The following is a 23,272-nucleotide window of genomic DNA, read 5'->3' as shown; positions in this document are numbered from 1 at the left end:
TATCCACTGCAACCAACAGTATTCTGAAGTTCCAGAAACAGAATGTTCCTAATATACAGTTTTGAAGAATTTTCTCAGAATGATATTACAGTTTAAGAAAGAAGTGATTCTGAAACCTAGACATTTGCAATTTTAACTTTCAAAAATCGTACTGAATAGATCTGGTTAAGCATAAGATACTTTGCGGAACATAACTTCCAGAAAAAAGTACAAAACCTGTTACATTAATTGTATTAGCTTTTACATCCAAAGACTAGGATGCCATTCAGAATATTTTTAACCGAGAAATTAGAAACACCGCTTTGTATTAATGGATAAATTAATAATATAATATCAATAAATAATATTTAGCTAATTTTTTCAGGGAAGTAAAAAGACAGTAAATTTACTCATGCCTATACAGCACAAAGCATGTCACTTCTGCTTTCATTAAAGGAAGAGAACCATTCATTCTGGTCTGGGAAGTCAAATATTCCAATTTTGAGAGGTAAAGCCTGATGCGCACAAAAGACACAACAGGATGACTGCAAGTAACTAAAACATGATTTCCATTGCTTTTATAATCGCTGACATGGCCTTTGCCTCATTTCTAGGCTCTACCTGATAAAATTTTTTCTCACACCTTTAAATTAAAAAACACTGAATCTTGTAACTATTTGAATGATGAAGGTTTTTTTAAAGCTACTTCAAATACCCTAAAGACACACTCCTATAAAATCACTTTCTTCAGGAACTCCTCAAGGTCTATTTCAGTTTGAATGATAACTTGAAGTATTTCTCAAAATCACTGTTTTGACTAAAACCCCAGAAGGCTTATCTGCCTAACATTACAATTACGCTAAAAGTATTTAAAACTGTATTAAAAGGACTGTTAACTAATGGGACAGTCTGATCTTAAATAAGTTAAAATCTGCATCCAAACAGCAGAGATTCAAAATATTCAAATATTCCCCTCGCAGATCTACTAATTTCAAAGCTGCTATACACATAAAAGTATAATGAAAGAATTGGCAAACATACCATTTTTATGGAAGAACCCAGTAAACGTAAGTTGCAAATGAGCAGACAAGCTAAACAGAAAAAAATAAAGGAAGTGTTAGAACAAGTAAGTATTTTCTTCTTACAACAGTGACTCTATTCACTGATGTTCAGGACAGGCCTACACAAGCGGCAGAACTATAGTGAAGCAGTGCATCTAACTGGAAACTGCCTGGATACAGCAGATGCAATTGATGCAAAGTTGTAGACCAGATTTCTCTTTACAGACTGATTCTCTCTGTATTCTATGACTTGACATATTAAAAAAACACGAAGTGGATGTTTAAACACTACAGCAGAAAGGCACTGTCTGAAGAAATGAGATCTTGCTTTCACAGGCAAGCAAACACATTTCCTAGTCATTCATCAGCAACAGAGATGAGTTTTGGTGGAAATTTTCTAGACCTTCACCCTGAACTGTGCACTTGATATAATTTTCTTCCTTTTTTCAACAAATATTTTAAGTTTGGTAAGCAGAATCTTTACAATGGGGAAGCTGCAGCCTTAGAAATAAAGATTATCAGTTACATCAAGTCCATATATCCATAACATATGCAATCAAAATAATAATTGCAACTGTTTTGTTTCACAGCACGGCAGCTCATAGCCTAGACTATTCTGTAGACTGTAGACCCATTTTATTTCAAATTGTTAAATTCGGAATACATTTCAGCTTAAAGCAAGTATTCATAAACCTAGATTCAAAATGGGTCTCAAAACCACTTAGTATTTCTGAAGTACATACTATTGAACAAAATATCATCTGTTACACTAGCATACCAGATACAATTTTGAGCACCTTCACTGACTTCTCATGAAGACACAACCTGACATTCAATGCCTATTTTTGAACACAAACACTCTTGGGAGCACTGAGATGATTCGTGAAAGTGCCCAACAGCTTGGGCATTCAAAAGACTGCATCTATACCAACTTGCATCACTCATCCATGTTACTTTTCCAGACCAAATCTAAAGTAAATTTTTTGATAGTTTTGAAAGCACAAAAACCAACACATACAAATCAATATCCTATTTTGTTTCAACATAATCCTTATCCTTAAAAAGAGACTATTTACCTAGCAAGTATCCACAATATATGGAGCAAAAGATAATCAAGAAAAGTAATATACAGTAAATCTTATAAAACCTCTTAGAACACAAAATTTATAAGTTTGTTTCAGACTAAATTGTATCTAGCATCATTGGCTCTGAAGTAATCTAATAATTTGCAAACACTATGGTAAAAGAACAGCTGGTTAAAACCCAAGCAAACACCACAAAAATCCCAACATCTCCACAGGTCTTCACACATTCCAGCAACTTAGGCTAGTCTTTAAGACGTCTGGTTTTGGTTTAAAATTTACAAAATGCTTTGCATTTCATGATCTATCATTACATTAAATAGAAGGGTTTTAGAGAATTATCTACAGTCTTTCTACCAAAAAAGAACACAAAGCCAACCTGCAGGATTAAAATGGATTTCTGACTCAATTGTATAAGTTAGAACTAAATTATTCTGGAAAACTTACAATGGATTGGTTAATTTCCATCATATATACTTTCACAAAAAGCTTAGGTGTTTAATTTATACATAAATAATAAAAATTTTAAAGAGTTATGGTCATAATCTATCACACTCAAATATCACAAACACATTGTATGCTACATCATCTCTCAGTAAATAAGCTTTTCATACCATTTTATTTCAGCACTAGGAAACTCGTCAGAAAACACTAGACTGGTTTGCTATACCTTCTTTTTGCCATCATTACAGAGACAAACTAAAATGAAAATGAACCGAAATGTCCCAAGTTTCACATTGCTGATGAACTTTCACTTTTGCCCAATATGATATGGCAAATTCAGCAAGAGTTCATTATTTTTTTCTGAAGCAGAATAGTAAGACCTGATAAAATACAGTTTTATCCAACAATTGTGTTACATAATTTAGAATAAACTCTTGTGTGAAAAAATTTAACATGACAAAACCAATAGGTACACCAGTATAAAGGTAATTACTACTTCACAATTAGAATTCACAGAGTAACATCGCCCCCAGTGACAATTCCATATGGAATTAAGACTTGAAATAATCTATTTGTTAAAGAGGGAACACTGTTACCCAGATAGAACCATGCAAAGATTCAACATAAGAACCATGTCAGACCACAAGAAAAATCTCAGACCAAGCAATACTTCTCACGAGAAAATTAGAAGGGAAAATTGTAAGTTTTACAACCTTTAATGAAAACATTTTATAACTAGTTACCCAGTTATGGCTTAAGATGGGTAAGATATTTTAAATACTGTTAAAAGTTTCAGGGGATTTTGTTTTAGTGTTTGTTCTTTTTTCTTTTTACATAACTATGAACTTAAGGTTAAAAATAGCAAGTATACAGCCATAAGAACCCCAAATAGTAGAACTTCATTGTATTTTCCCAAATCTGCCTTTTTTTTTATTGCAGCACACACAGATTAGTTGCTGACACAACTGACAGTCTTAAGAAAAAAAAGTTAAGGCAAATACCTATTTGAGGATTCTACACACATTTCAAGAAACAGCAGGACAAATATTGAAAGCTTATCCTAATACTGCTCTTCTCCAAGTTTTTAAGCGACCAGCACACATACACGCATTTTAAGATTTTTGGAAGCAACATTTCAAAAAGTAACTACCTTGCTTCTAATAATTTCTCTTTATTACTTTAATTTTATCAATCAAAAAGACTTTTGATTTAGCACATGCTAATTTGTACATACACACACAAATATATATATGCAGGGCAGTACCTGTGAGATTCTTGTTCTCCCTTCATTTTCTCTACTTTTGATAACATGTCATCTACTTTGAAGGTTTTCCTGTGAAAAAAAAGCAGAAAAAATAGCTTCATATAGCCGCTATTCCCATAATATATAACAAGAAAATGTATTCAGCCTAAACATTGACTTGATTTTCAATTGAAAACTGTCTATGTACATAATTTTAGCCTTCTGTTCAGAAAGCACCCTTTTTATACCTTTTTAGGCCTAGAAGAACACCTGTGTTGTAGGGACACAACTGCAATACAGCTTCTCAAGCCATATCAAAATAATACAAAAAATTAAAAACAGACCTTTCAGAAGTCTGAAGTACTGTGCATAAGTATAAGTATATGGTGTCATTTAACGGCACCATACTCAAACCTTGCAATGAACATGTCTAAACACATTTCAGCTTTGGTCAGAGAAAATCTTCCCGTTTTAGTGACACTTAAACCTACTAGGAAGTTACATGTCCACTCTTCAGTCATTCATTATTATGATCAAGATTAAAATAGTAAAAACACTTAAAACCTTATCTGACAAAACAGTTAAAAACCTAATTAAAAACCCTCCTTTCTCCTCAAAGTAATATTAAATAGACACAATACGAAGAACAATGAATTCTGAAGCTACTTCTCGAGCACACTCACAGGAAACAGACGGGATGACTACAACCAATGATAACAGTGTCCTAGAGAATAATCACTTCAAATCATTTCTCTCCATAATTCTGACATCAGTCTGTTTATGCTTGTATGTTCAGCCTGTTCTACCATACATATAATTTAATGTTGTCCTGGTTTCAGCTGGGATGGAGTTGGTTTTTTTCTTCCCGATAGCTAGTATAGTGCTGTGCTTTGGAGTTGGTATGAGAATGATGTTAATAACACACTGAAATTTTAGTTGTGGCTAAGCAGTTACAGTGCTTATACTAAGTCAAGGACTTTTCTGATTCTCATGCCCTGCCAGTGAGGAGGTGCACAAGAAGCTGGGAGGGGGCACAGCCAGGACAGCTGTGCCAGACTGACCAAAGAGATATGCCCTACCATATAATGTCATGCCCAGTACATAAACTGGAGTTAGCCAGAGGGCAGGAATTGCGGCTCGGGGACGAGCTATCCGTCACTGGGTGATGAGCAATTGCTGTATTGGGCATCACTTGTTCTTGCACATTCCTTTGTCAGTATTATTATCGTTATCATTGTTTTTTCCTTCTCTCTTGCTGTCCTATTAAACGGTTTTTATCTCAACCCACAAGTTTTTCCTGATTCTCTCCCCCATCCCACTGGAGGAGGGGGGAGCGTGCAAGCGGCTGCGTGATGCTTAACTGCTGGCTGGGGCTAAACCATGACAAATGTTTATTTCTAAATGAAGTTCACTCATCAACAGAAGTTATTCAACAGTTTCCAGAACAGTCTTTCAACTTCTGTTTGAAGGAAAATTAATGCTTGGACCTAGATGCCAACAAAATTGCACTAGACTAGTGTGACAATGCAAGAGACATGAGGGCATCCTTCTTTTACATTATACCTTAGAAAAAAGAAATAATAAGAACATAGGCTGTTGCCAAATACTGGATTTCTTGTGGGGGAACAACAATGTGCTCTGGGAAAGTGGGAAGCATCAAGGAAGTGGGAAGCATCGTCTACACAAATATCCTGACTGAAGAAACACTGATGTCATACATTGTCTACATTCAGCATGTAATGCATCTGAATGACTTAGTTACAAATCACATGGTGGCTAAATAATAACACTACAAAAGTACAAGGCTGCAGCCAGGTAACAAGGAGAAAAGTAATTATGATTTGTATAGTAAACAATCACCGCTTCAAAGTTCTACTCAGCCTAAGGTTCACACAGATGGCCGATTCAAGAACTGACTCACCTATGCTAAAATGTAGGATTATTAAAGTGAACATTGCAATGCTCAGCTTTAAAGCAAGAGATGTTAAGAAGAGAGGAATTTGTTAAAAGTTTGAGATTCTAAGGTAAAAAACATCTCTGCATGCCCTCTGCCCAAGCTCATAAAAATCAGCCACTGTTCTTGCGGAACAGCAAGTAGAACACTTATCTTTACAAGGCTTTCTTCAGACTAAAGCATTGCTTAAAACAGCTCTAGAGCAAAGTTATGTCATGATCAGAATATGAGCCAGAAACCAGCTGAGAGACAAACATGGTTCAGGAATGGGGGAAAGTTTAACTATCTTTCATAAAATATACCAATATCTGACACAGCTTGCATTTAATATTTGTAAGCATTACTGATCCAGAAAGAACAATGACACCTCTCCTAATGTCAAACTCAGCTTGGTTAAAACAAGAGTCCTCCTAAAAATCTTTCAGAAAAAAATAAAAATAGCAACCAAAAAACCCATTAAATCAAAATTGTTGCCTTTGACATTCATTTGTAAGACCATAAAAATACAGAAATCCCTTTAAATTTAATTACTGTTTTTATGTTACCATGTTCCCATGCATAACAGCCAAAATTAAGTTTTACTAACAACCATCCCTAACACAGGCTTTTCAAGATAGCATATACTTGTGCTACAAGTATGTCCATCTTGCACATTCCTTTCTCCATCCACTCTTATTCCAGTCAAACAGAGTAGTAATTAACAAAGTATTAAAAATCACATTATAGCATGCCATTACTCAGCCAACAAATAAATAACAAATAAATTATTCCTTTATCCAAATACTGTATGGGAAGCATCTTTTATTAACAGTTAGTAACTTCTGTCCAACACCATCATTTGGTCTAATAATATAGTAACACCAGAAGACAGACCCACAGGCGTAAAGCCCATTTCAATTCTCTGTCAGGTATCACTTGACCCAGCATTATTACCTCTCCAATGGTAAGCAGCAGCTTCAATACTTTTTTAGACCAGGTTGACACATGCCCATTAACTTATTCCCTATCAACATTTCTCTATACTCTAAGCATTCTAGTCTTTATAAACACTCTCTCAGTATTAAACATACAGACCAATATCAATGGATAATTTCTTGGTAAAAATGCAGTTTTACTTCCCTACCTCCAAGTGATAAATTTGTCTGGCATTTTTCTCAGACTACCGTAGAGCTAGAGATAAAAGATGTGGAACTATAATTACTATTGTGATAGGTTTCTATACAGTTTGGACATAACTTCTTTATATTTTACATATCATACTGTTTACTGAAATAGCAACCAAAACAATGATCAGCTATTTTAAAATGGCAGAATTAAAAGGTTCTAGGAGAATAAATAAATAAATAAATAAACATATATAGTCATGGTCCACATAAGCAGGCTAACAATGATGCATTTCCAAAAGATACTTCATTGCAAAGCAAACTACTAACATTTTCACTAGCCTGAAGCCAGGTACCTATATTTTTCCTAATACAAGCCTCAGGAAGATCTTCTACTCTAGTTTGGATATTTTCCCTCTTTTAAAGACCCTTTTTCACCAGAATAATAGGATCACATACCTTAACTATTTCCATTGAATGAAAAATGGCAATTAAGGTATTGTGCATGTTTGAAAGCGTTTACCAGCACAGAGCGGCAGATAACTATCCTGCTAACCTCCTCTGGAAGTTCAGCTGAGACTGTTTTGCCACCATCTCTCAGCTTTGCCACCACATCTAAATAGTCCATACTACCTTTAAACTACTACCTTTGTGGTTTTAACTAGGCTGAAAGAGAACCACAATACTGACAGAGCATGGAAAGGTGGGAGCGGGGGGACCCAGGAGAGAAGAATGCACTTCGCAATTGCTTTCTGTTTTTTTTTCCCCTCAACTATGCTAGATCACTTCTGTTGCATTATTGCGTCTTTATAAGGAAAACATACTGAAATGTTTTACTTAATCTTCCTAGACCTAATTACCAGAATGATTTCAATAAGTCAGTATTGTCAGAAAATTAGTGAGTGAAATGGCTATTGATCTGTCTGTTATTAGAACACTACCAAACTAAAACCACAGTTCCCAAACAAAGTGTTAGGGAACTAGTAAAAATTAGTGTTTCAAGGAGAAACTAAGCATTACTTGTGCAGCTGAATTTTAACTGGAATTTGGAACAGTGGACAACACAATGTACATGCAAAGTACCATTCCTAGTTTCCCAGCAACTACAGCAGATATCCAAAGAAATAGATTCAGGTAAAAGAACATATGCATTTCAATCAACTATAAGTTAATATAAGTTATAAGCAAGAACTTCCTGTTGCACAATTCTAGTTTAAAAAAAGACAAAATACCCTGAACATTTTTTCTCAAAATTTGGCGCTGCCTTATTTTAAAATAAGCAACACAATTAACTTTGGTAACTTTTGCAAAAAAAAGCAAGCAGCAACTTCAGGGTTTAAAAAAAATAAAATCTGATCACGACCTAAGTACCTGAAGTTGCATGTTACAGGTTCAGCTCTAAGAAAAAGTTATAGTGTAGCATTAAAGCTAGTAGCTTTAATTTTTTAAATTGTTTTTAATTGTTTACAAGAACATTAAACAATATCCAAGAATGCCAAATATAGCTTCTTTAATTTAAATAAAAACGTGCAAATTCTAGTGCTCAACAGCTCATTCAAATATTACCCTCCTGACATACAAATATAGTTTAAATTAGAATTGTCTGCATAAGGAATAGCAATAAAATCCCGTTAAGTGTTCATGATTAACTATTTCAGTACCACAGCAACTGTTCTGAAGTGATAAGAACTTTAGTGTTAAATTATTTTAAAAAAGTACGTTCAGGCTACAAAAAAATCCAAAGTGTAACAAATGATTTTTCAGTGAGGGAAAAGTAACTGAAAGGACTCTGATTCTGCTCATAAATAATGCACACTGCACTTTTCCCTCTACAGTATTTATATATTTTAAAGTCTATTGACATGCAGCTGTAGCACCTCACGATAGGAATGACTCTTGCAACGCCAAAACTGAAGCCCATTTCTCAGATGTACCCAGTTCAAAGCAACCTTTTAAAGTGTTTGCCGGATTTTTTGTAAAATGCTATAAACTGACCTCCTTCATTTTTTAGCTTTTAAAATGATTACAGAAATAATTACTGGATCCTTCCAACACTAATTAACAAAACCAATAGTTTTGTGTTTAGGTTTTTTTAGGTTAGGTTACAGTTTAAGCAGTTAGGTTACAGTTTAAACTAAAATGTTTCATATGATTATAATCAAGCACCATTGATTACAAAAGCTGAGACGTTACACAGTTTTGTTTGTTTTTTAAGAAGTTCTCTCCCCAAACAGAAAACAAACATGGGAGAATTAGTTAGGATTCTGATGATAGTTATGCACATTTGAGTACTCCCAACATCAAGAGAAGTCACAAGCATGAAGTCATACACCCCCATAACACTGCAGAAAAGTTCTTCGGTCTCAAAAATAAACTGTAAAGTGATGCATGCACTTTTTAAGTTCTTCAAAAACAAAAGGTCATGTTTTACACACCTCCGGAAAAGAGAAGTCCACCCTTTGGACTTCTGTTACTTCGTTAACATTTTAGGATTATTTTTCAAAAAACAATTTTACCTTTTGATATTTGTTCGGGAGTTTCTGTGGGACATGTAAGTGAGAGTTCTGTGCAAAAATATTGGCTGCAGGGAAAAAACAAAGAAAAGGTTATGCTTTAATTAAAAGTTTTCCACAAGTGTAAAGTAAAGGAGTGATAAAGACCAATTACTCACTGCTATTAGATTCCGGGTACGTAGAAATCTGTATATCTGTGTTGGTTCTAAGAAAAAGAAACATGTGTTATCCAACATACCTTATAACTCCAGAAAGATATCCTTATAGCAATAAAAAGTATCTAATTTAGCATGTTGATTTTTTTAAAGAATTATCACAAAAGTCATCATTTAAGTGAAGCATCATGATGTCCAAATAACTCCCAGTTAAAAAGTCAAAGGTTACTCCACCTACTGTATAACACAAAGCAACTTCTTGTTTAAGCTACCATAAATCGGTAGTCACAACTTAACTATGACTGCTCTTGCTTTTCCACGAAATACGGTTCTTACAGGCTTACAACATAAAAGGGCAGAAAAAACATCTCAACATATTACAACCTATTGTTGAGTAGGTCAGTTTTCTTCATGAAGTTAATGAACATATCTGAAACAACACTGAAATATTATACTAAATTTACGTAGTTGGACAATTTGGTCTCTGCTTGTTTTATCCTTCTGGAAAGTACCAAGGTCACTTGCACAAGGTACCAAAACAAGAAGAGGGACTGTCAGTTGACTATGATGCATATGGATCATTCTAAGATAGGAAATTCATTTCCAAAACCTCTTACATTCATAGGATCAGAAAAATTTTGATTCTAGTAAAGCAGCTACTAAAGAAACCAGTGTTTCAAAGTGCACACGGAGGGAGGATAATACAGCCATACGCAATACTGACATGAAAGGGTAGCATCATTTGAAATAGGTGTAATAACCAAAGTTCAAAAGAGCAAGACTTGCCTACAGAAAAGAGGCCCTTCAGATTAGTTTTAACCAATTCAGTTGTATCAGGACAAAAAAGGTTTTTGCCTGGATCAGATTGTATGTAACAAGAACTCCAGTCTAAGCTGAAATACATCCTTTTTAAACTGAAATAAAAGCCAGCTTCATTAGGTAACATCAACAAGAAACTTGGAAATTACTTGATAAAACACATTAAGAGTAGCGGAAAAGACAGAGAATGGAGAATGACTTGATGCCCATGCTAAGGCTGCTAACATTGCCTCCATTTCCCACAAAAAGAAAACAAACAACTATTTATTTTTTAAGAAATATAAAATTTTATTTTCATATGACTACAAAACATTTATTTCAAGTAGCTCTAAACATTGTTGTAATTTATGGAATTCTGTGATAAGAAGTGAAAAAGGAGAGTATTTTATATCCTTCATCCCTTTTTAAAGATATGATTCAGCCTTACTTCTACACTTATGAATATAAGGCCCCAAAGAATCTATTATTAGAGAGAAATAGTATTATTAGAGAAGGAAATCTTGACGTGATCCCAGTGTTGCCTTTTAGAATCCTGATGAAAAGCAGTAAAATCTTGCTTAACGCAAATTATCATATAATAAAAATCTGTATTTTTCAAATCAAGATAAAAGAGAGAAAAGAAAGAAATTGAGAAACATGCACTTTGCTAGGAAGTGAAAATACAGAGTATTCACAACTTTTAAAGAAACATCCTGGGGTTTTTAGTCTCAAAAAACCCCATGACATAATTGTAATTTAGCAAGGTATGAAAACATTAAATTACATTCGCAAGGGTGCAATTTAATTTAAAGACAGTGCACTGAAGCTTCAACTTTGGTTTTCCCAAGTAGAAAAATTCTAAAACACACTTTTCAACCTGCAGACAGACATGTGTTTCACAAGTACATGTTACTCAATAAAAGCTTAAAATAAATCTTTATCTTTTTCTAGCATATGACCTTGAAAAGGGACAAAAGCATTCAGAAAGAATGTGATTCAATACTATATGTGTTCGGATTTTTTAATCCAATATTTACTTACTGCAGTTTTCCCATAATATTCACGCTATAGAGTTAATGTGCTGTGATACATGTCCACTGTAACTTACTCCTGTTCACTACCTGCACAGCTCTAATGCTTCCCTTGTCTGACAGACTGAGGCATGGGCAAAAGAACTTTTTCCCCCACCTCAGACACTGACCACTGACACTGAGCAAACCTCTTAAAACTTGTTTGCCACTTGACCTATTTGCAGTACAGTATTTACTGAACATATAGCTTTGTTAACAGGGCTAAGGTTCAAAGAACCCCGCATTATTAAGCATTTGACACACCACCAAAAACTCCAACACTTTCTCAAACTCTGTCACCACCTATAGCAAATGAACGCGAGCAGTGACAGTACCAATCCCAGAACCGGACCATGTGTTCAGCAGAGCATTAAAATTTCCCTTCAAATCCTAGCAACTTCACATAAATCTTTTGATACAAGTAAGTTTATTGCTACACTGTGCTTCTGAATCAGATTTATATAAACAACTTTCTGGTGCATCCAAGGGGATTCTCCTCTTATCTGGAGCTGCCACAGGCTGATGCATGGGTCACAAAGGTCAACTTCCAATACGAAATCGCAACTAAGGGACAATTATTGCCAGACAAAGAAAAACCAAGTACAGTGAAGTCTTAATCACATCCTGCCCCTTAAAGAGGCTCAAACGGCAGCCGCCAAAGAGGGGAGAGCCTCCTCGCTCCCGACTCCCCAGTGCCTCCGAGGGCTGTTAGCGGAGGGAAAGGAACCAGCCACCCAAAAGCCTGATGGGAGCTACTACTGAGAAACCAAGTTCATCGGCTGCGAGCAGACACGCACCCCCGCCCTCCACCCACCGGGCCCCGGCCCTGGGAGCCTCTCGCCAGCCTGCCCGCACACCGGCTTCCGCCCGAGACCCGCCGGGCCCCCGCCTCCCCGGCGCAGCCCCCTTCCTCCCCCAGCTCCGCTCCCCTTCGCCCTCCTCTCCGGTCCCAGCTCCCTCCCTCCCCCGACCATGTTTACCCCCGGAAGCCCCTACTCTCCACAGCTTTCCCCTCCTCCTCCTCCCGCCCTTTCTGCGGCGGCCCCGGCCGGTCCCGCCGGCTCGGGCCCCCCACTTCCTCCCCCGGCCCGGTACTCACTCTCGAAGGCCTGAAGAAAGAGCTCGTGGTCGGCCTGGATCTGCTCCATCTTCGGTTTCTTCACGGGGGGCAGCGCCGCCGCCGCTGCCGCCGCCGCTGAGGAGGCCGAGGAACCGCCCGAGTAACCGCTTCCTCCGCCGCCGCCGCCACCCGCGGCACCACCGGATTTGCCGCCGGGAGTCGCCGCCGCGGCGGAGCCCCCGAACCCCCCGCCGCCGCCGCCGCCGCCTCCGCCGCCACCTCCTCCTCCTCCTCCTCCGGCGGCGCCGCCACTAGCGGAGCCCGAGCTGGGCCCCGCACCGCCACCGTGCTTCTGAGGAGCCATGGGCCTGGCCCCCGAGAGGGCCCCGGCAGGACGGAGACCGAGCGGGGAGGGAGGGGGCGACTGGGGCGGGTGGGGTGAGGAGGGGGGAGGGGAAGCGCCGAGCTCCAACTCCTCTAAGTCTCCTCCGCTCCGCTCTCCTCAGCGCTACGACCAGCCGAACCCGACGACCACGACGCGCCCGCCTCCCCCACTCGCCCATTGGCTCCGAAGATGGCGCCGCACCGCCGCATTGGCTGGCGTGGGACCCGCCCCCGCGTGACGCACGGATGGTTCTGGAAGAGTTTGGTTGGTCGGTGCGCTTCGCCGCTTGGCGCTTCTCCCCTCCCCCTCCTTTGAACTGAATTCGCGGGAAAGGGCCGCTCGCCCTCCGGCGCAGGGCATGCTGGGTAGAGCGGGCCGCCTCCGCCTGCTGCCTGGGGGCCGCCCCTCGCCGGGGCCGCTCCCCCGGCCTCTGCCCTCGCACCCTTTCTCCGCTGCTCTGCCCGCCCCTGCCGGGCTGCCTGCTGCCCAGGGCTTTCTGTGCCTCTTCCCGCAGTTCGTCCCGGTGCCTCCGCGGCCGCACAGGTAGATGGTGCCCCTCTCGCCTGAGGGAAGACGACCCCTGCGCGGCGCCGCCGCCGCCGCGGGGCCGTTCCGCTGCCCGCTGGGGCTCGATCGTTGAGAGAGCCGAATCAGTCGAAATAGAAGTTTGGGTATAAATCGGTGTCGGTTTTGTGGTAAAGATGGTTATACTGGGTCGGACATGACGTCCTGCTGGTATCCCGTTGTTTTAACCTTAATTAACCACGACCTTTCCTCAGAGGACACCACACGAAATTGCCCGTAGATGCAGGGGGACTTGAAGTCTGAGGTAAAATGGTTCTCTCTGGTTTTATTCCCACACTTCTCTGCTTAATGAGGACCCACGGAGTCCTCGGGGAAATAAAAACTGTGCCGCTGTGGCTGCCTTGAGAGTCCTGACCGCTGCCTGTATATGGCCAAGCACTTGCTCAGGATCAGGCCTTCAGGGCAAGCTCTTGGACAGCCTCAAGTTATGTGATAAAATGTAATAGAGTCCAACTGTGCAATGGGAAAATTCAGCACCAGCTTTATTTAATCAAGTTCTTATCAGTGGTGCGGCAAGCTCAATACATAAAAGGCTTTGACAGCCATCCCGTTCTATTTGCCTTCTTTTGCGAAACTTTTCAAGAGTACAAGGTAAGGTAAAAATGGTCCACATGTGAAATACAGCCTTGAATTTTGATACCAGATACAACTGTGATGCTGGTGTTGTACCACGCTGGTTTATCTTCTAATTCCTAGTGTTAAGGAAAATGAACTTGATCAATGTTAAGAAGAAAACCATATATCAAAGTCAGCCTTGCTGTAAATGTGCCTTACATTATCAACAGAGGGGGGATTCTAATGTGAAGTCTCGATTGTCTGTTTTTAACCTTATTAAGTTTTAAGAAAATGTATGTATACACACCCCACACACATTCAGATAAATAAGTCTCTATTGGCTACTCGTTCCCTCTCCAATTTGTTTGGTGTTGGTTTTTTTTACAGTTCCTAAATATTTATTCTTATTTAATATCTGAAATGTTAATTTTTTTTTTTCGGTTACCTCCCCTCTTTTTGCTTTTTCTGCTGCACCACTTACCTTTCATGTTTGTTTTGGAAAGATCTTTTCTTCCCTGATGCTTTTTTTTTCTTAATTACTCCTCTTTCTTTCCTTCCATTTTGATCAGACATTGATGTTTTCCATGCAGACCTTTCTGTAATTTGTTTCAACCTTGATTTTCATACATTTTTAGAAATTCATCTTTGTCACCATTTTACTTACATTCTATTTTTCTCTCCTCCAAACAAAACGTGGTATTTCTAAAATACTGTTACACATTTTATCCTGCTTATTGTAGTTGTCTCTGCTTAGTATTCCAGTTTCTTGATCTTCTATTTGCTACTAAATTTCTCTACAGCCGCTCATTTGTTGTTGCTGAGTATATCTTTACTTACTTACTGGCAGCAGCAATGTTTGATGCACCGTACATTTCTGAGGACCTTACATGTAGCTCCTTCACTCTTAATACCAGGGGACTTCTGGTGAGCCTTCTGATGCCCTGATGGGTATTTGCCAGTCTTCTGAAATCAGACTAGACAGTAACAGTACACAAAATGAAGAGCATCTTTAGGTGATCATAGATTGATCTCGAGGACAGCGGTACCCCATGCCAAGTGACAAAAGGTAACAAATATTGCAGTATGTTTGAGAAAGACTCCTAAATGTTGTATAACTGCAGTTTTGTCCTTGGAAGTTGTTTATTGCCTAAAATCTATTCCTGTTTCCTCCCTACTGTTTATAAGCCTCTGCTGCTTCTGGTGGCTCATCCTTCTAAATCTCAAAACCAGGAGGAGGAGCCAGAGGGCAACTTTCCAAGCAAGAGTAAGAAAGATAATTAGGCAATTAATCTCTGGCATTGGAGTCGTATCTGCTTGTGAGCAGAGGAACTAAGGATGAGACTCTAGCCTTGAGTGGGACAGGACGCGCAACACAAAATGTGTGCCTAATGAGCCTCCTCGAAGGATAGGACTGTCTGCCAAATAGTAGAGCTTCAGTAGCTTGAGCCTGTTTTCTTCAGTTTGTAGACAGACTCTTCATTTTTTAAGTTGTTTAGATCTGCTGCTGTGGGCTGTTCATATGTACTTTAAAAGCGTAGAGTGCTGTTGAGATAAGTTCAACTGAAAGAGCCTCAACAACTCTGAAATGTCATATTTGGGGCTTCATAGGATGGATGGCTAGAAAGAGTCCAGGGCATAACATAGCAAGTAACTTTTATTTACAGCACAGCTAGAAGCTAGCAAATAAATATTCCTTTTAGAAAGATGGACATCATAATGGTTTCCTCAGAAGAAATGAACTGTGGTGTTAGACTGTTGTGTCCTTGACCTGCCTGGTAATATAGACCTCTATAGATTTTACAGATGTATTCATTAAAAATAATTAATTTTTCATAATTTCTTGTATATTTGTACATATCAGGTAACAGAAAGAAGTTGGCCATATTTAGCAAATGACAGGGTATCTGCAAACTCAGTGAAAATATGTTTTCTAATAAAGTAGTCTAAAAAAGACAAGTGAAATATGGTGTACCTTACTGAAATCAATATCAACTCATAAAATTAAAAAAGTAAAAGATGATGACAAGTAGTGTATTTTTTTTTGCTATAAATATAGAAGATATCCTAATATAATGCAAAAAAGAGCAGTTTAAGAAACTTAATATGATAAATGGAAAAAACAACCATTTGCAAACCAGGGTTGCTGTTGGAACAAATTCCTGCTAGCGAAAGCAGAAATAGTTGGCAGAGGTGTTTTTATGATATGTCAGATTTTAGGCCTTGAGATGGCCAATCCATTCTTGTTTTCATGTACTGTTAGTGGGATTTGCATTTGATATCCAAAAGATCAGATTTGTTTCCTGCAAATTGAAAGCATATGCTACTTCTAAATCTCTTTTTCCTAAGGCTTTTTGCAGCCTGTATGTACCCAGCATTCCTGTCATCTTGAAAGGCTAAACTGCAGTGATTTTTACCTCTTCAGATATGTATGCAAAAATGAATGCATATTTTAGACCACTTTATGAATTTTTTTTCTCCATTTCATACTTAGATTCTTTTATTGATTGCCTGTAGTACCCCTATAGCTGCACTACTTAATTTCCAGCTTCCAGTACTCCAGATTACTATATCTCAGCACAGGAATATTTACAAAGTAAATCTGTTTTTAAAGTGGAAATAAATACCTGTATACTTGGATGTCAGTCTAAATGAAAGTTCCATCAGTATAATTATACTGTTTTCCTCAACATCTTTAAATGTGGGTCTGTCTATGTAGATTGTTAGTAACTTACTAAATACTACTACAGATCTAGCTTATCTTCTGAGAACTTAATTTTAAATATAACTTTGGAATAAAAAAGTAGTGCTTACTAGCTGAATATAAACTTTTGGTCAACCTTTTTTTAAAAATTGCTTACAGATTCAGGCCATCATGAAACCCAGTGTCAGTATTTATTAGGGAGTGCTATTATATCACATGGGTGAGGAAGTGAAGTTTGCTGTTCAGGGTGTTGCTGAGAATAACAAATCCACAGCGAGTGTTCTGGGTAGCTGCATTTCTTTATTTTGTCCTCAAGCTAATGAGCACATTCAGTGGGTTTCAAGGGCATCCAGCATGGAAGAAACCTTACGCTCTCCACTTCTGTGGTTACATCCAAACTTTGCTTCTGTTTTCATGCTTCCAGGTTCTCCTTCCCACTCTCTATCCAGCCCACCAAACCTAGGTTTTCCATGAGAGAAGTGAGAATGCACAAATGCTGCAGATTAGAGGCAAAAATATTTCATGCATAGATGGGAAGGTGTGTGTTCCACAGCTGTACTCTAAACACAGATCCATTTCAGTGGCATCCCTTTCTTTCACTTACACGAATAAACTTCACTAGATGCTTAGTTAATTTCATCTGTAATAGCTATTAATTAATTCTTTCAGTTTATATTCTTTATTTTCAGCCAGATTCAATGTTGACCAGCAGCAACAGGCCATGGAAATTATTAGATAAGCTACTCTTCCCTACCTACTTGGAAAGCAAAAGTCAACTCCCACTTTGTGTTTTCCCAGTCTATTGTAAATAGAGGCCACATAATATTGCAGCTGGAGAAAGGGAGTAGCTACAGCTTTCTGGTAACAGCAGGAGAGTGGGTAGGCGGAGTATTGGGTATATTTAGGATGGCAGGATCATATTGCTGTTGGGGTGGTAGCTCTCAGTTTCAGTTTGCTTTTCTGCATGTTAATGTGTAGTGCTGCCCTGTTTTTATAAGCAGGGAACTAAGAAAAGAGAAAATAAACTTTACCGTAAAGGGGACAACTGTACTGAAGCATGGCAAGGGGAAGAGCTAAGATCTGACAGCAATACCAAGTATTCTGATTTATAGCTATGAATGCAGTATGTGTGGAAGATTGACAGAGCAGCCACTTGTGATTCTCATTCATGTGTTTGGCTGGGGACTGCTTTTGTACAGAGCTGCTCAAATATATTCCAGGAGCACAGTACTCAAGGAACTTGGCCCTCAGGGAATCTTAATGCACTGCTTTCAGCAAGCAGGTTGCTTATATGTCTTGAGTTACTGTAGAGAGTGGAAAGTGAATGCACAGTATGTTTTGCACCACTGAGTCACGTATCTTCTGTATTCACATGGTGAACAATAAGAGATAATTGTTAGTCATTATTGCTTAGTGGAAATGTGTGCTCACGAGTTGTTTCTTGGAGTTCTCTTAGTGATGTTGTAATGTATTTTTCATGATGCTTCTACAGTGAAATTTATTTCCTGATTTGCAGTTAATGATTTATTTTTGCTTGGTGGCTTTTTAGCACTAGTCTTTAGTGTTTAGATAGCGGACTAAAAATACCAGAATTGTTTCAAGAGCATTATGAAAAGCCTAAGCCAAATATATTCATTTTCTCTAGAAAGGTAGGATGTCTCTTAAGATGATTTAACTGTAAGCCCAGAAATGTACTAACAGTAAAAGCATTCATTACAGAAAAATACATCTCATACAATGAACTAAAAAAAAGGTTTATAATGTAAAAACAGTAAGTTCAGGATAACAGCCACTTAATTTTAAAGACAAAGTCTAAACCAAGATCTTTATTCATATAAGATTGGATCAAAAGCAAACTGAAGTGTCTGCTGAAAGGAAACAAGGTAGTGTTATTCACCTTTGTTAAAACCTGAACAAATTCCATGTATCACTGAAGACTCCATAGGTAGGAAAAGGACTCATGGACTCTCTGTGCAGAAGGAGAACGGTCGTTTCTCAGTTGAGCTCATACAGCACTCAGACCTTATCTGGCTTACTCATTGGTCTGTGACCTTAATTTTTAATGTCTTAATCAAATTTGTAATTGTTCGAAAAATTGAAGGTGCCCGAGGTGAACTGTATAAAAGTTTTTGTCCCTTTTGTCCCCAGAGAAACTGTGGATCTTTGTCATGAGCCCCCTTCTTAAACTTGAGCTTCAGAAAAGAAAATTGTAGACTTTCAATATTTTAATCCAGAGTTGTTTGCCTTTTTTACAGAACATCTGTAGACCTCCTGGATATGATAAACAAAAACCCCCCACACTACAATATGTTTAATATATGATTAAAATAAAATACACAGAAAAAATCCATGCCAAATCTTGATGTTTAAATGCTTAATACATGGAAATTGAACAGGAATCATGCTAGTTCATACTGTAATTTCAGAGATCCAGCATGTGTAGTACTTACTGCAAAACTATAAAAAAATAATTCTAAGTGAACTTTCAGGTATTGTATTCTTACTGAGTCCTGGAAACTGTGAAAGATACTGTGACTGAAAAACTTTTGATGTAAACTTAATGGTTAAATTTAGAAATGCAGAGATCAAAGAGAAACTGCTGGGAAGATGTGAGAATTAAGTCAGATACAGATGTAAATAGAAGTTTTGCACCAAAAGGTCTGTTGACAGTGCAAGAATAAAAGCATCAATCAATCAAAAAGAAAAACATAGGAGGATCAAAGAATATGTCAATAGATAGTAAAATGAAATCTCAAATTAATGAGTTAAAAACTTCAGCTTTGAGTAAGGGATAAGTTTTAACAGGGGTCAGTTTGTTCTTTTGTGGCTAAACTGAGTACAGGTTAGTAAGGTGAGAAATTTGAATTTTGTCATCAGCAATAAATTAAATAAGATTGGGGCAGAAACTGTTTTCTAAAGTTTTCCAGTTAGCACAGGTATACAAAATTCACACATGGGAGAGCTTATCTAAATGTTTCATGCCAAAGTTAACATGTTATCTGTGTTTTTATATGCTAGAGGTTGCTTCAGAAGGCAATCACAAGACTGTGATTCTGCACACTATAATCTGAATTATCCATACTCCAGAAGTAGTTTTACTCGTTGTTGCCATGACTGTGGTTAAATTACTTTCACCACACTAGACACATCTCCACAGAAGGAGGCGAGAAACATAGCAGGACGCAAATTGTGACCAATCCTAATCCCACTTTTTGCAAGGAGAAATGAATCCATATGTGGCATAATTTATGCTCTTTCGCATGCCAGTTTAATTGGAGCTGGTACTGACGTCTTTTCATTTAAAAGATAGGAGGCTTTGCTCTGAGGAAGTTCTGTCTTTACCTGCCTTGTTATTTATGATATAGCCAGGTCACATAAGGCCATGGCACAATTTCACCTACTCTTCAGTAGTAGGTGAGTGAGGTCAGTGGAGTAAATTAAGATTAGCACGACTCTGCTCTAGAGAGCTCTGGTGACAATCCTAAGTACAAATGTACATGCAAGAAATAATATTAAATTAAAGTTAATTAAGCAATACATTTCATAGTGTTGACAATTTTTGAGTATGTAGGAGATGACTGATACAGTTTTAAAATGTTGAAATGCGACTGGCATTCCACTGGATTATGAATTGGCAACTAGAATATGATGACTGACTAGTTACAACTGCCCTGCTGCATTTAGACAGACTGTGAACAACTTACGAATCAGCCCAATGACAAAATCAAATTAAAAGGCATACTTATAGCCACTACTGTACAAGCCCCTGGAGACCCTGAATAAACAGATGGATATTGTACTGAGTACCAGATGTGAATTGGAAAGGAAACAATTCCAGAGGCATCATTCCCCTTCACTGAAAATTCCCTGTGTATAGATGTTCTGATCTTGGGGCAACTATAGAATATATAGAATGCCTCAAAATGAGTAGGAAGAACAATCTGATTCATAAAAATTCAAGTTCAGAACCAATGCAGAGAAGAAAGTCCAGTTCTTGCCTTTTTAAGAGATTATACATAAGAGTAAATATCAGATAATGTTCTAATGTCAGTTCTGTTAAGGCATTGAATTAATTTTTATTTTTTTTTAACCAGTAATAGTTCAAGAAGAGGTGAGTGAGTGAAGTTCTAGGACACATTCAGATCTAATGCTGCAGGGTAAGGACCAACAAGCTGCATGAGTAAAGCATTGCATAAAAAATTCAAGCATTTGTCTTGAATGGAACAAAAAACGTTTGTGTAGGACAGGGACATGTACCAATATTAAAGTAGGTATGGAGCAGTCCAAGTGACCAATTGCATAGTCTTAAATATAAATTTCTGGAGGCTTAGAGTGGAACTGCAGTGATGAAACCACTGTTTATGCAGATTGACTGCTGGTTTTAGCAGCGGTGAAACCAAATTGCATGTAAATTGTTTTAATTACAAAACTAGGGAACTTAATATAGTCCAAACTTTGGGTTAGTCTATTTTTGTGAGTAAATTCCAAGCTGCTTTATTAACAGAAGTGTTCATGTATTTTTAAACCAAAGCCCCACATTCTCAGCAAATGCTTTAAGGGCTTTGTTAAAAACGTGTCCCACTGGCTCAGCTGAAGTCAGTGGAAGTTTCATGAGGTCAGAAATCACTCTCATTGTTTAAAAGGCATCTTCATATAGTATAAGTTAACTGTAAAATACTTTGCATCTGGTGGCATATTCTAAAAAGCTCTAGTTGTTTATGCATTCAGGTAGTAAAATAGCAGATATAAGTAAGATCTATTTACATCCATTTATAATTTAAATATTGGCCTTATGCACATTAGCCTTCATGCATTTTAATATTGACAAGACTTAAAGTAAAAACACTGTTAGTATTCCTAATTCACAATTCACTGCTTGCAGATTATAATCTATAAATATTAAGCTGTGACAGCTTGCCAGAATTTCTCCTGCAAGGACCTACTGATGGAATTTTTCTAAAGAGACTTCATAAAAGAAACAGCAGCAGCAAATTGAGTGACCCTACAGGTGCAAGCTGCAGCAGTTGTATCTCCAGTCTTCCCAATAAGATTTGTTGAAACTCGCTGTATCACAACGTCTTTATTGGTAATGGATCCCTCCCTTAATTTGCACTGATGCATTTGGAATGTCAGCTTCCAAAACAAGGCACATGGGAGGCATTTAAAGTAGATTTTCTGAAAGGAAAATGAACAAAGAGCATGTCAGGTTCCATTTTGATTTGCATGACAAATCCAGCATGCAGTGTTCTGGTGGGTCGGGCTGGGCTTGCCTGCCACTCACTGCATTTGTCACTTTGGTTTGAACACTTTTGACAGTTCGTTATGTTAATTGTTCTAAGGATTGTTTTGCTGGGGGTAGAAAAGGAAAGGCGTTTTTATTTTTGCACGTTTTCCATTTACAGGAGAGAAAGGATATCTGAAGGAGCAGAAAATGTTTTCAATCAGTCTGTGATCTATCTTATTTGTAAATAATCCTGTAAGGTCATCAACTAGTTCAGTATTTTAAATCTTATTGTTACTCACTCTGCGTGTGTTTTTGAGTGGGAAATACTAGGCCCCTAAACTAGAAACTTGGGGAGTCTATTGTTTTGGTGCACACCATTCTTTCTTCAAGTCCCACAGTGATGGGTCCTGCAGAGTGGTTTGTGCTATGCCTGTACACTTCTATCAGATGATACTGTGGTGCTTTGACAAGAGCTAACAAGGGATTTAATGCCCTAAGAGGCATTGTTGGACACACATTGTTATTGGTATGTGGATACTATGTGAATAACTCTCACATATGTCAAAGACCTGTTGGTAAATATGTGCATATGACTGAATTCTGGAGGCACAATTCAAGGTGGAGATTCCTGTTGCCCCTTAGGGTACACACACTTCTCTGTCATCTACCTTAAACCAGTCATGGATTGCTTGATGGTTGGTTTTGAGTTTCAAAGTTCCTAACTGACTGCAGGTGACAGAACACTGTAGTTTGATCACAAAACAGTATTTCAGACTGACGGAATGATCAACCATAAAGTTTCAAAAGACTGTTGTTTATGTTTGTGTCTCTCACAATTACTGGTGTTTTTCAGCCAAAGAAGAGCTTAGTGTTTAAAGAATGAGGAGAGCAAGAAGATAGGAATAGAATTTCCTGGAGGTTTCCAGGTAATGACTGACATCTACCTTTTAAGCTTTGAACACCTATGCTGCATGTGGTGTTCTCATTTACATCTTGTGATCTAAGTGCATGATGACAGATATGCTCCAAATACAGAATGCTTTTATAGTATAAAATTATGCAGTCAGATCCAGAAATGTCAAAATAAATGAAGTTAAGCAATCAAGTGTAGTAATTCCAATCACATTCTTGCAGTATGGTAATACTGTTTTTCATGCCCAGTGTAGTCCTCCTTAAGTATCATTTTAGTGAAGTCTGTGGACTTACATGATAATCAGTTTGAACTGGTGCATCTCAAAAGAAGTCAAACTCTATATAATTAATGTGTTACTGATGATCATGAACAATATTCTTACAGCACCACTTTGAGAAGGATTACTGAAAGCTGAACTCAGTGGGAGGTGAACACACTGAAATCTCA

General features: G+C 38.0%; 1 protein-coding gene across 1 annotated transcript in view; it reads right to left on the bottom strand.

Moving 5' to 3' along the window:
• The window catches only part of SUZ12 (SUZ12 polycomb repressive complex 2 subunit), a gene marked incomplete at its 5' end in the record, with an annotated part of 29,111 nt that extends 16,285 nt beyond the window's left edge, over positions 1-12,826 (bottom strand). Inside the window, 5 exons of the mRNA XM_082008208.1 lie at positions 1,021-1,070; positions 3,831-3,899; positions 9,383-9,447; positions 9,538-9,584; positions 12,502-12,826. Coding sequence (XP_081864334.1) covers positions 1,021-1,070; positions 3,831-3,899; positions 9,383-9,447; positions 9,538-9,584; positions 12,502-12,826 — 556 coding nt within the window. The remainder of the gene's footprint in view (positions 1-1,020; positions 1,071-3,830; positions 3,900-9,382; positions 9,448-9,537; positions 9,585-12,501) is intronic.
• Positions 12,827-23,272: the final 10,446 nt, after the last annotated feature.

This window comes from Phaethon aethereus, assembly GCF_964289735.1.
Source record: "Phaethon aethereus genome assembly, chromosome: 18".
NCBI classification, from domain to species: Eukaryota; Metazoa; Chordata; class Aves; order Phaethontiformes; family Phaethontidae; genus Phaethon; species Phaethon aethereus.
This window is presented reverse-complemented; position numbering and strand designations above follow the sequence as displayed.